General features: G+C 31.2%; 1 protein-coding gene across 2 annotated transcripts in view; it reads right to left on the bottom strand.

Annotated features, from left to right (window-relative positions):
- LOC130662301 (myomegalin-like) overlaps positions 1-13,100 on the bottom strand; it is a 33,415-nt gene that overhangs the window by 1,312 nt on the left and 19,003 nt on the right. Inside the window, exons 30-51 of one of the 2 annotated variants that reach the window (XM_057461128.1) lie at positions 12,922-12,987; positions 12,621-12,716; positions 12,443-12,538; positions 12,091-12,186; positions 11,954-12,004; positions 11,828-11,878; positions 11,497-11,551; positions 11,329-11,387; positions 10,760-10,806; positions 10,485-10,536; positions 10,231-10,320; positions 9,837-9,958; positions 8,790-9,015; positions 8,055-8,450; positions 6,525-7,390; positions 5,393-5,839; positions 5,109-5,251; positions 4,680-5,009; positions 4,198-4,373; positions 3,631-3,744; positions 3,438-3,527; positions 2,748-2,796 (exon numbers count right to left, since the gene is read on the bottom strand). In XM_057461128.1, coding sequence (XP_057317111.1) covers positions 2,748-2,796; positions 3,438-3,527; positions 3,631-3,744; positions 4,198-4,373; positions 4,680-5,009; positions 5,109-5,251; positions 5,393-5,839; positions 6,525-7,390; positions 8,055-8,450; positions 8,790-9,015; positions 9,837-9,958; positions 10,231-10,320; positions 10,485-10,536; positions 10,760-10,806; positions 11,329-11,387; positions 11,497-11,551; positions 11,828-11,878; positions 11,954-12,004; positions 12,091-12,186; positions 12,443-12,538; positions 12,621-12,716; positions 12,922-12,987 — 3,718 coding nt within the window. The remainder of the gene's footprint in view (positions 1-2,747; positions 2,797-3,437; positions 3,528-3,630; positions 3,745-4,197; positions 4,374-4,679; positions 5,010-5,108; positions 5,252-5,392; positions 5,840-6,524; positions 7,391-8,054; positions 8,451-8,789; positions 9,016-9,836; positions 9,959-10,230; positions 10,321-10,484; positions 10,537-10,759; positions 10,807-11,328; positions 11,388-11,496; positions 11,552-11,827; positions 11,879-11,953; positions 12,005-12,090; positions 12,187-12,442; positions 12,539-12,620; positions 12,717-12,921; positions 12,988-13,100) is intronic. The other variant, XM_057461129.1, reaches the window with a different exon arrangement.

Raw genomic sequence — 13,100 nt, 5'->3', positions numbered from 1 at the left:
GCTTAAGGCTCTACAAATTCTTTAACTTAACTGATTTAAATAAAGAATACTAGCTGTTTCCCGTGAAAGAATCCACTGTATTCCATTTAATTTATGTAGCAGATATATGTCCATCAAAAAACAAACAATACAGCAGTGCGCATCTTACATCTGCATTATTATATAAATGACCAAAAAAATTAAAGATTTTCAACCACTGCAGTATATATGTGACATTTAAAATCTAAATCTACTAAAATTACTTGCTCTGACCATCTGACAAATGCGAAAATTATTCGGAAAAAAGTTTTTAAAAGCATTTCAACATACATCTCACCCATAAAATTTAAACCACTCAAAACGCCACATATATACAAAAAAGCTGATCAATGTCAAACACAAATCTCTCTCATTGTATATGTTAAAATCAGTTAGTTTATTGCAAACCCTGCCAAAGGTTGACACAAAATGCGAAAAATAAACAATAAATTTTGCCTAAGTAGAAATTTTTATCTAAGGTGTTACAAAGGGATTGCAAGGTTAAATTATATTGCAATAAAACGTTTTTTGATATAATGCATATGGTCCTTCCTCACCAAACTTTAGACAAAATGCCAACAAAAAACGGTGTTTAAATCTAAAATTAATAAAGTCCTTTTAGCAATTTGCATGCTGTTTTACCATCAATAAAGCAAACAAAATTTCAAATCTCACATAGTATTCTGTCACAAATTTTCATAAAATATATATATAAGTCATAATGAGTCATGTTAAACAACAGCAATCAATCTGTATATAAGTTCATTTTATGTCAATTTTTGCACCAATTTTGCAACACAAAATACAAATTCTAAATAATACTAAAATCTCTTATTTTGGTCCTTCGCATACCGACGGTCTCCCACAAAAGTTTAATCAAAATGTAAAAAATGAGAGGTAACGACAAAATCAAAGTTTGCAAAATTCAATTATTTCGGTACATATATCTACTGCATATGCCCTCTAAAACAATATTTTAAGCTAAAATGCCTAAGAAAACAAAAATCAGTTATTTCGATAATATTGCATACACTCTTTCCTCACAAAAGCTTCACAAACTGTAAAAAAAAGAATGGTTGTAGGGAGTGCTTCTGATTCAACAAAAAAAGTTTTTTTGACATATTGCATCTAGCCCTTACCCATTAAATCTTACACAAAATTTCCAAAACTATATACGATTTAGAACACATCAAATTTAAATCGAGAAGGATCAGTCATTTCGATATATTGCACCGAGTCCTCCCCAGTAAGAATTTATACAAAATATAGAAAAACAAAGCTTGCAAGGTGTAAAATTGAATTCTTCTTCTGTGTATATATATATAGTCCTTTCTCGCAAAATTAACATAAAATGTCAAAAAGGTTCAGATATAACATCTAACACAACAAAAATCAGTTCTATCAGTATATGTCATGCCATTGTCTTCCACCAAATGTTCCCCTTAAAGTTTCACAGACACAGCCTGTAAATTAAAAACAACTAAGATCAGGTATTTTGGTCTATTTCATACCATTCTGTTCCAAATAACTTATAAAATGTAAAAATTGAGTGGTAAAACAGAAATGTCAAAAAGAAGAAAAAAATAGCTTACAAAGAGTATAAAATTGAAATCAACAAAGTAGCTCTTTTGGTGTATTAAATATAAGCCATACGCACAAAAGTTTACACTAAATGTAAGAAAATGGTTGTGTTTAGTAATTTTAAATTAAGAAAAGTCAGTTCTTTTAGCATGCTGATTAAGGTTTTTGCCCACAATTTGAAACAAATTAAATTTACATTTTTAAAATAAGTAATTTCTGAACTTTATTTTCAGAATATTTGGAGGAAAAGAACTTCGCAAACCAAAAAAAACCCAGGAAAATGTTTAAAATTTTCAGGGTTAATAACGTTTGATGTGTTTTGTGGGAATATATATACTGGGAATCTTTAGTTTAAAGCTAGCATTAGCTAGCTACAGCAGCTAATAGCTAGTCACTTAAATATAAACTGGAGACTTAGCTAGGTATAAAGAACATGGCTACATATATATATATATTCCTAGCTAGCTAGCTAGTTGTTGGCGGTGGTTGGCTTTTTATGATGCTAGCTTTAAAACATGTCTGGCAACAATAATATAATCAAAACTGAAAATAAAACATGAAAAAACCTTACAGAACCTTGCTATGATTAATTTATAAAACCATGCTCTTCTTCAAATGTTTTTTTAAAGATTTATTTTGAATGAAAGAGTAGAGAATACTAAAAAAGAACAGCCATCTTTTTCGTAAACACAATTTCCGTTTTATGCTAGGAACTTCATTTAACAGTCCGTATGCTTTGTGAATATCTAATACCGTTTCATATGTAGCGATACCTATATATATATGCTAACATAGAGTTTTTTGGCATAAGGGTATATATATTTATATCGTTATTAGCAGCGGGTTATATATTTACACCTTATGTGCGATTTCTATGAAGTACATCCCTATTCTTTTTAGTTAAATTTTAGCGTACAGCCACGTCATAAGAAAGTGACCCGTGATTTCCGTGTCGTGGACTCACAGTTTTACTCACGCAAGGGAATTAATATATAAGATAAATGATTTTTCAACAAGAGTTATTGTTGCTTGCATACCACTTTTCTAACACAAACATTTTCAGGGTATGTTTTTTTATCAAAAACTAAAGAATAACTGTTAAGTAGAAAGTAGTTAAAGAGCTGACTACAAAAAGGAATTAAACTTACGTTGTTTAGTGATAGATTCTTCGAAGTTATCTTTAGATAATGCGTGATCCTACAAAAACAACAAACAACAAGCGTTTCCAAAAGAAGTAAGTGGAAGTGAGGATATTTAGGAGAAGCCTCTGCGTCCAAACATTCTAAATTTCCATGTTTAACTGGTGTAAAAGCTGCTTGAGGATAAATGTATTGTTTATGGCATCCACCCTAAGGTGCACCCTCTGGTTGACATGTTGAAATTTAATCATGTAATTTACCCCAGAATCAAATAATGTTTAATAATAACATAGGGTGGAATTTGGGGTAGAATAGGAGCGGCATGATAAGCTTGCTAAACACCAGGCATATGTACTGTAGGGGCATTTGTGAAACTGCTATAGAGTGGACACAACATTTAAAACTTTAGGAGAATTCAGAAAGTTTTGAGGCTAAATTTAAGATAAAAACACTAAAACTCGTCCAAAAAAATATTTGGGATAATTTGACAAAATTTAGGGAATGAAGAGTTACTATACAATCTTTTCCTAACAAACGGATTGGTTAATGCTTTTTAAAAACGAAAAAAATGCATGTCAGGATAAAAAATTTTAGGACAATTTAAAAGAAATCAATAATTTTGGTCCAAATGCTAAATTACTTAAAGATTTTTAGGAGGTGTAATTATAGGTAATTTTTTTTTTTTTTAAATAAACATACATCAAACATATCCAAAGTAGACTTGATAAAACGCTCTTTGGATGTCAACATTGCTTTTAAACGGTTTACGTCATCTTTTAAACGAACATTCTAAAAAAAAAATATTTTCTTAGTTATACGAGTGAAGCAGTAATTCGAGGATGAATATCCCTTTAAGAAGCGCTTCTAATAACAGAAAACCTATGTTACCTACCTCTGCTAGTAGATAATGATCACTATCTTCATGCGTCACGAATGTTTTAAGTAACTTGGAGAATTCTTTAACTAACTTATATGCTTGACTTATTTCTTTTAATACACTATCCATCTAAAACATACAAAAAACCATGGTAATAGCTCAGTCTGCAGAAGGTACATTTGGTCAATCTCCTCCCCTCTCCCCAAAAAGGTTTCTATTCGAAGTTTAACTTAGAAGTTCTGACTAACAAGCGGAAAATCGCTGAATAGAAAGGCACACCTATGAGTAAGCGCTTTCAGAGAATTCCCCAGAAAGCTGTGTGCAGTTGGCGGTCATTTACTTCTTCAACTAAACAATCTACTAACAAAAAGTTATGTGTTGTAGTAATAAGCTTAAAGTTTAGTGCACAGAAATTAGTTAGATCAGTGTGATTCTCATTGCTTCCCAAGAGTTGTGAAAGACTACAAAAAGAAAACATAAAACAACAAACCAACAAAACTGAAACAATAACACTCAGCAAGTATAAAGAAAGATATGTGACTCGTGATAACTAAATACAAGGTAAAAAGAAATTGACAATACCTTACTAAAATCTTTTTTTCGACAGCAAGATAAAAGTTTTTTATGAATAGATGCAATAAGATCTATACTTCGTAGTGATGTACGTTTCATAGCAGAATAATCTGTTAATTTACCACATAAGCAGCATCTATCTGCCGCTGGTTTCATTTTGCAATCTGATCTCTGTGAGAACGTATCTGAAAAAAAAACACATGCCCCAAAATTATTCCAATTTACAAAAATCAAGAATTTCTTGCAAACAAGCTTAATGCATTAACAAGCTGAAGGCTATTTCACCCTCTTTTCTGATACAAATATGGCGATGCATTTTTGACACTCTGTTTTGGTCACAATCTGCAATCAAGCCTCTATAATAACAGTAGAAAATGAAAAGATTTGTTTTTTGTTGAAAAACCTAACACAAAGTCATTGTGTTATCTATCTAGCATGCTTCCTTAACTTTTACACTGAAAAAAGTAACAACTGCAATTTATCGTTCTCACCATAATCTTTTGTTGGTGTTTCATAAGGTGATACATGATTATGTGACATTCTATTGTTTTCCTTATCCTCCTCTGTTCCAGTAGAATCAATAGAATTTTTCAATGCAGTAGAAAATAAACTCCGTTTCGTTGATAGGGACTGTACTTGAGGAGTAAGTAATGGTGATAGAGACACAGGGCGTCCAAGTTCTTGTTCAAGTTTTTGTCTTAAGGCATTGTTAACATCCATACTCTGTTTTAGCTGTGTTCGAAGATAGCGTATTTCATCAAGAAGAGCCTTTAACAGATTTTTGTCTAGTTTGCTATCATCACCTTCAAGTCCTTTTGAACCTAAAATTTGCGAGTGGAACTTAAAGTTGTCAATATTTTATCTGTTCGAGATTTTTTACAAGAGTGCGATTCAGTAATAGTTCAACAAGATCAATTTACCCGGCGTTGCATTTCGAATCTTTTTATCTATACCAAGTTGCCGAACCAAACGATCATATGCTTCCATTTCTGTTTTCAAATTAGTAGCCAGCTCATTCAACTCGTGTATTTGAACATGCAGAGAATTAATGGTATCTTTGTCACTATCAAAAAAAAATTATTAGTAACAGAGTTAATTAGAAAATATAAGTAGAAAAATGTATATGAATGATGATTATTGATTATGAATAGGCATGATAAAAAATAAATAAAACTCTATTTAATATGCACAACAGCAACCTTACTTGTTTTTTTCTGTCATAAGTTCATCAATGTGTTGCTTCATTCGCTTCTGTGCTGCAGTATGTTCATTTAATTTTATTCTCATTGCATCATTATCGCGTATCAAAGAAACTCTCAATTCCGGATCATTAATCATGGTTGCATCATGCTCAATTTGAGATAACCTCTCCTCTAACTGATGACGTAGAGCATCATTATTACGAATTGTCTCCTCAAGTTGTTTTCGCAGCTCTCGCATTTCCTTTATATGCATGGCGATTAATGAGTTATCGTCCATTTGCGTTGGTTTTTCAGGAATGGTCTGTGTGAAAGCATCACTCGAAAGAGCGATATTTTGTTGTGAGCTTGTGTGTATTGGTGAAACCGATTCTAATCGTTTTTCAAGTTTTTCTATTTGAAATGTTAGCAGTGCAATTCTCTTTTCTTTCTCCATGTTTTCTTCTTTAGTGCTATAATTTCAAATCAAATTGTACAATAAGATTACCATATCAAGCTTTGACCAAGAAACGTTTATACTGGAGAAACAGGAGCATGCAGATTTGCATTTAAAAAAAGGTTAGGAAAGGTGAATGCAAAGAGAGATCTCATTCTGTAAAATGAGATGTAATATGCAAAACAGTTATGTACTATTTTCAACCTGAGCTACCTACTAACCTATGTAAAATTCCAGGAAATAATTAGCATTTGCAATTTTGACCAAATTTATTCGTGCATTCTTAACACGAAATCGACCTGTGGTAGCCCATGAAAAAATTCAAGGAAATTCACCTGTCGTACATAGTTTTCTGTAATGATATTTCATGTGAAAGTACTCTGCAGGGGGGGAGGGGTCCGACAGCAGCACAGTCATTTTACGCAGTGAAAAACAACAGCTATTAATATAGAAATTTGTTCATCTTGAGAAAGTTTTTATCCCATCAAAAGTTGTAGCAATTGACAATTATCAGGTTTCTCATGGAGATTTCAAGTTTGTTTCAAGCAAAAGTGTTCCCACCCCATATAGGTTTAAACCTCTGGTGTGAATAATGCTTTACATTTATCAAATAGGTTGCAAATCCTTTTTTGTAAAAAAAAAAAAACACCAAAAAGAACATTTAGAGTACGTAGATAAAAAAATATAAAATAACCACCTACATTGACAATTTCTGTTTCGCATCACTTTCCGCATGTTGCAAATCCTTCAAAAGAGATTCTAATTGTTTTTTACTTTCTTTTAAATCCAATAATTCATTCTTAAGTTTGTGTACGTTGTTACAACTGCTTTTCATTTCAACATTTAAAGAATCGAGATGCGTTTGTAATTTTGTGATTTCTTCTTTGAGTAATGTGTTTTCTTCCTGTACCTTTTTATTTGCTGCATATTTTTCAAGCTGTTTCTCTTGCTTTGATCTTAAGTTATTTTTTTCATTGGTTAAAACTTTTATATCGCTACGTAATCTTTCCAATTCAGGAAGTACCATTTTGTTGTGTGTTTCTTCAGCTTCAACATACTCTTCAATTCTTCTTTGCAACTCATCATTTTCTTTTTCCACGTTATGTAGTTTTTGTGATAACGCCGAGTAACCTTCTGTTTTTTCCTGAAGCAATTCAACTTCCTCTTCCAACTTAGAATTTTTCCTCTGTCGATTCAATATATCTTCTTCTAATCCACGTATTGTTTTTTTCGCTTTCTGCAATTCCTCAAATAGGTCATTTTTTTCAAGTTCTCTTTCAGTTTTAACTTTTTCATAAGCCTTGGTAACGTCTTTGACTTTATTTCGTAATCTTTCGTTTATATTACACAACTCTTTCATGTCTTTCTTTAATAATTTCTTCTCATCAGACATGTTTCCAACATTCTCATTTAGCTGCGTCTCCAATGTTGCAATGTCAGCATCTGCTTTACTCATGTCATGCATCATTTTCTCCAAGTTGACATTTAGCTGGCCTAGGTCTTGCTCGGCCTGGTTTAATTTAAAACGAATTTCCATGTTTTCTTTTTGCAGGGTCTCGATAAGTTGCTAATATCAAAATAAATATTATCCAAGTACGAACAACAAAGAGTTAATTTCAGCCTATTCAGTTATAGCATAGTCGTCGGAAAGACATGTCAAAATACAATATTGAAATAAACAAATAGAAATACAGTCAAACAGTGTGTCTAGCTAAAAATTTCTGCACAAAATTCAAGAATGCTACTAAAATTCTGCTAGTTTGAGTAAAAGCTGTTACTTAAAACATTTAAAAAGCCGACAAGAAATACCAATACTTACTGCTTGCAACATAACAGCAAAGTCAGTACACAAAATTTATCATGACACTGCACTAGGGCAGGCTGTTAAAGCATTAATATTTACGTAAAGATTTGAACCTAGCAAGATGTCAGTAGGAGTTGCTAGTAGAATTTAGGAGATGAAGAAAATCATACAGGAGTTTATATTCATATAGGAGTTTTCGCCCTCTTTATTATAAACAAAGTCAATATATAAACAAGTGGAGTAGTGGTTATGGAGTTCGTTTCGTAGTCGCAAGGTCCGTTGTTCGGTCCACAGCGTCAGCATGTTTAGCGAGTGCCTTTACCACAGCTACAGCTTAACCCATGCCATGTGAGGGAAATGAGTGCCTAATCTGCGTGCAACCTATTATTATGTAAAAAATTGACCAATCAATAACAATTTACAATACCTGTTTATTTCTAACATCATTGTCTTTCTTTTTGAGATCATGCTCTAATTTTTTAATAGTTTCATTTTTCTGCAACATAGACTTTTCCACTTGTGACTTTTCTTGAAGCTGTAGTTTAACTAAATCAAGCTCTCTGTGACAGTCAATTAACTCATCTCTACATTTATCCCTCTCTTGTATCAAATTCTCATTTCCATCTTTTAATTGATTTAGTCGTGTAGTGATTGTTGATATTTCATGATCACGATCATGCACTAGTTGTTCGTATTCAAGTTTCATTGCTGTTAAATCTTCATTTAATTGTCTTGCTTCAACTTCACACCTCTTCAAATCATCTTGTAAAGATTTTTTTTCATCTTCTGATTTATTAAATCTTCTCTTTAAGTCTTTGATCACCTAATAAACAAACAAATACAGATATATAATTGTAATTCCATACACATAATACAAGTATGAATAAAACGTTTTAGATTATGCTACACACAAATGCTAGACTTTCAAAGCATTCTTTTATCTGGCCAATGTACCCTATTCATCCTGACTAAATGGTTAATAACCGAATACACCTGATACAAATAAACATGGACTTGCACCATACACCTGATACAAATAAACATGGACTTGCATGGGTTATAACTCAATTGAGTTGTAGTAACCTGTGCTCACATCTGTAATTGTTGTAAACAACAAATAAGCAGTCATTACTTATGCGTAAATTTAATTGAATTTGTATACCTGTGCACTTTGTTTATCAAAAGATATTCCACTGGTTAATGAATTATTTAATTTTTCCAGGTCTCTCAGCTTGTTCTGTAGTTTTAAATTTTCTTCTTTTAGTTTCATAGCACCATCTTTATTCTGTGATATAGCATTTCGCTTTACTAAACTTAGTAATAGTTGTTGCAGGTTTTTTCGTAGATGTTCCACTTCAGAGAGCTCATTTTCTAGAAGCTTTCGACGACTAGAAAAACAAAAACAAAAGAGATCCAAAATGAAGTTTCAGCAATTTTAATGTCATTATGGATGAATCTGCTTAAATGGAGCACTGAATATCCTTTATATATTATTTCTTTAGTGTGTAACTAAATACTGAAGGCTCCTTAGAAGAGCTTCAGAGATATTCTGGCTTAAGACCAAACCAAGTCTTACATAAAAAAATCCTATCATTTGCTAAAAAAAGAATTAATGTCTGCAAAAAATGTGTATCATAAACAGTGTTGCAGGCATATCAATAAGAAAATAACACCAGAGCAATAAATCGCTCTCCCAAGGTTACAATAATTTAAACTGGGCGAGCAATCAGAATAAATAGAATAAGTTTATAAATGCATATTTTATCACAAAGCCTTTTTTAATTTTTTTATATCTTTTTTTATATATTTTGGTTCTTTTTTACTGTAAATAATAAGAAAGAGAACATTGATTTTCATGTGAGGTCAAGGCCAATGTGTACAGGTGGGTTGGAAAATAAGAAATTTGGTGGATTCCCCCAAAGGAATTGTAATAGAATGCAGTTGAACTCTTTTGTAGCAATTAACCATGAAATAAAGAAAGTAATGTAATTTCCTCTGTAAATGTTTTGCATATGTAAAAAACAATTAAAAAGGTTTCTGAAATCCATATCTCAAATATTTTTAAAACGTGAGCTGAGGGTGTTGCCAAAAATTTCATGGCCATTGGCAAGAATTGTTTCATAATGCAGCCTATTACCTGCATTTTAGTTGTCACAAATATTTTATCTGTTGTTGTAGGTAATTTCATAACGCTCGTAAGTAAATATACCTATCAGGGTCTTGATTATTTTTTAACTTTTTAGTAAAGTCTTTATATTTCTCTTTCTCCTTTTCAGTAGCTTGTATCAACTCTTCAAGTTCTTGAACAAGCAATTCTTGCTTAGAACCACCCTAAACATAAAAAAGTCTAAAACTCAATTCTCATCATAAAAAAACAGACTAAGTGGTTAAATTAGTTAGTAGCCCATGGATAAATCCATGAGCTCTTCCTTCTTTATATATCGACTTCCTTATTTCGTGTGTCTGTGACGACTTAAAATGTGCAGAGACACACATATTATCTATTATTATCAATATAGTATTATCAATACAGCAGTTACGGTTTGTTTTCATTTGCTTACAGCACTAGCTACAGCACTGAACCAAATCTACTTATATTTTACCTGTTGGGCTTTAATTTTAAGTTCATTTAGTTCTCTATGAAGAAGTTCTTTTGCACTATACAGCATGTCAAACTCATTCTGCAACTTATCCTAAAGCACAAGTTTTGAACACATAGATAAAAATAGTGTCATTTGCTTAATAATGTGACCACTATCGGTGCCATAGTTGTGTAAAGCTGCATATCATGATCTGAATAGTGGTACTTTATTGAAATTATGATGCAAGTTACTATGTAAAAATGTAAATAACTCACCTTTTCATCTTCTAATGATTTAACAATATTGTTTTGTTGCTGAATATCTTTCCTAAGAAAAAGTAATAATAATAAATACAACTTTTAGTGGTGATTTTAGGTTCATGAAGATCTGTTGTCTTTTCTGTATTTTTCTGAAAACACTACATGCTAACATCTGATTAGTGTCTCCTCTGCCTTAGGGTTTCCTTATTCGATTCCTACATTTGCGAAGTGAAGAGTGTCATGTACTTTTGTTAGGAAAAGTTTTTTTTATAATATGAAAATCAACATACTCCATCTTGTCGATTTTCTCATCCTTTTTTGAAACATCTATAGTGTTCTAAAGTAAGTACAAACATATAAAACTTAAATAAATCTGAAAAAAAATAAATAAATAAATATAAAGACAAAAACAAAAAAAGGCATGAAGAAATCAATCAAACATAACACATTCCTAGAGGTTTTCAGGTGTTTTTAATAGTAACTGTTCAATTAGTTTTCATATACTTGGTGGGTACAAGTATATTAAAACTAATTGAACAGTTGCATTTAGTAACATTTATAACATTAAGTAAAAGCGACCAAAATAAAAATTCTGTTACTACATAGTATATATAGAAACATCTTCGTAAAGTTTAAACTTGCGTGGTGGTTTAGTGTGCGAAAAAAGGTCTATTTCTACACATTTGATTGCACAATTTGGGCGTAAGATATATTACACCTCTATTAGACTGAGCTTCTTATTGCCATAAATAAATTACATCACACACAGAAGTAAAAATAATTATAGAAACTTTATTGCCACAAAAAATTGATTGGTTTTATCTGAACACTGTTGTCTATGAAATTAGCAGGTGTTTACCCTTCTAGATAGTTTCTCTTTTAATGCACCATTCTTTTGAAGCAATTCCTGAAGCTGATCTAAATATCAAACAATACTCGATTATTACAATCTTTTATCAACGTTAGTATATTACATAGGCAAGTACTTATATTAAGGCAAAAAAATATTAGTTAAAAATCGTTTTACTGTCTTTCTTGGTTGAGTCTTCTTTTAACATGTCGACAGCTTGTCTTAATTTGGTCTAAATAAATATAATCATTTAAATATTTTATTCCTAATATGCATTTATGTTTTTGTTTTAAGACTGTTTTATATGTTCAGCTAATACTAGTACTGTCATAAGAGTAATTCAAAAGAAATTGTAGGGAATTTAAAGCACCCCAATAGATGATTAAAGGCTGAAACAAGTTGGGAATTAGCTGCTACACCAGTAGTGGTATCAAAAATATTTTCTAATTAACAGAACAATATAATAAATTGTTGATGCATGAAAGCTCAATTTAAAATTTATGCTTACTAATTCTGCCATTTTACTCGGACTAGGACTACGTGGTATATCTTGTCTGTCCTAAATAAAACAATAACTAAAAAATGAATGAAAGTTAATGCGAACGGTGGAGAAGAGTGTAAAATATCAACATACTTTTAACTCAGATATTACCCGATCTTTTTCCTGGCCGTTTTTAACCAAAGCCTAGTTACGAAAAAGAATGAAATGATATTAATACTATATGTTATGAACCTTAAATGCCGGAGTCCTGAACTTTAATGAATGCATACTTCTATTATGCTGTCTTTTTCATTTAAAGTTTCTTGATACATATCAGCTTCAAGCTCCTGAGAATTTTTTAATCGTAGCAAAGCTTTGTTTACACTCTAAAAAAATAAAATACATTTTTTAACGTTATTTCAGAATGCACATCTTGTATAATCAGATACATAAAACTGAAAATCAATAGAATGTTATAAGGATATTCTATTTCATCATTGCCCCTATTGCATTATATTTAAACTTAGCTGATAATGACTAACAACTGTCCCAAGATGCTTATTTGGCAAGGGCGCATAATCAGAAGGAGTGGGTACACTAAAACAGACATTTAAATTATATATAAAGAAAAATTAAGTCTACCTTCAGCTCTTGTTCTGCTGATATCAATTGCAAATTTAATTCCTTCAAGACTTCATTCTTCTCATCGTGGGCTGCGGTAACCATTTTTCTCAAATCCTGCCACAGAAAAAGGTTGATATTGTCATTGTAAAAAAAAAAAACGACGCCTAACTTTATTAAATTGGAATGTAGAAGTTACCGTAATAACTTGCTCTTTGTCTTTTAATAATGATAAAAGTTCCTGATGTTTTCGGTTACTAACTGTAATCATATTTTCCTGTAGTTTAGATAAAACCTAAAACATTAAAAAAATTAGACACATTGCTGAAAATACTTCATTAATTTTTTTTTTTTTTTAATTCCATTTTGCAGCAGTTTCAATTAAATCTAAATCATTGATTTTCTCTGAATAAAATAAACACAAGTTAAATCAGTAGAGTGATATTATTTGCCTTGTGTAATAATATACCACAGCCTCTTGAAATTGCAAATGACTGTACCTCAGTGGAAGATGCATCATTATATACTTTTTCTTGTATTTCTTTCATTCTATCAGGTGAATGGGACTGGAAAAAAATTGTCAATAAATAAATTGGGCCAGTTCAAATACTTTTAAAGAAAAGTAAATTTCATCAAAATTCTACAAAAAAAAGACTCTTAACCTACTTAACCTAATTTA

This window comes from Hydractinia symbiolongicarpus, chromosome 10, assembly GCF_029227915.1.
Source record: "Hydractinia symbiolongicarpus strain clone_291-10 chromosome 10, HSymV2.1, whole genome shotgun sequence".
NCBI lineage: Eukaryota > Metazoa > Cnidaria > Hydrozoa > Anthoathecata > Hydractiniidae > Hydractinia > Hydractinia symbiolongicarpus.
This window is presented reverse-complemented; position numbering and strand designations above follow the sequence as displayed.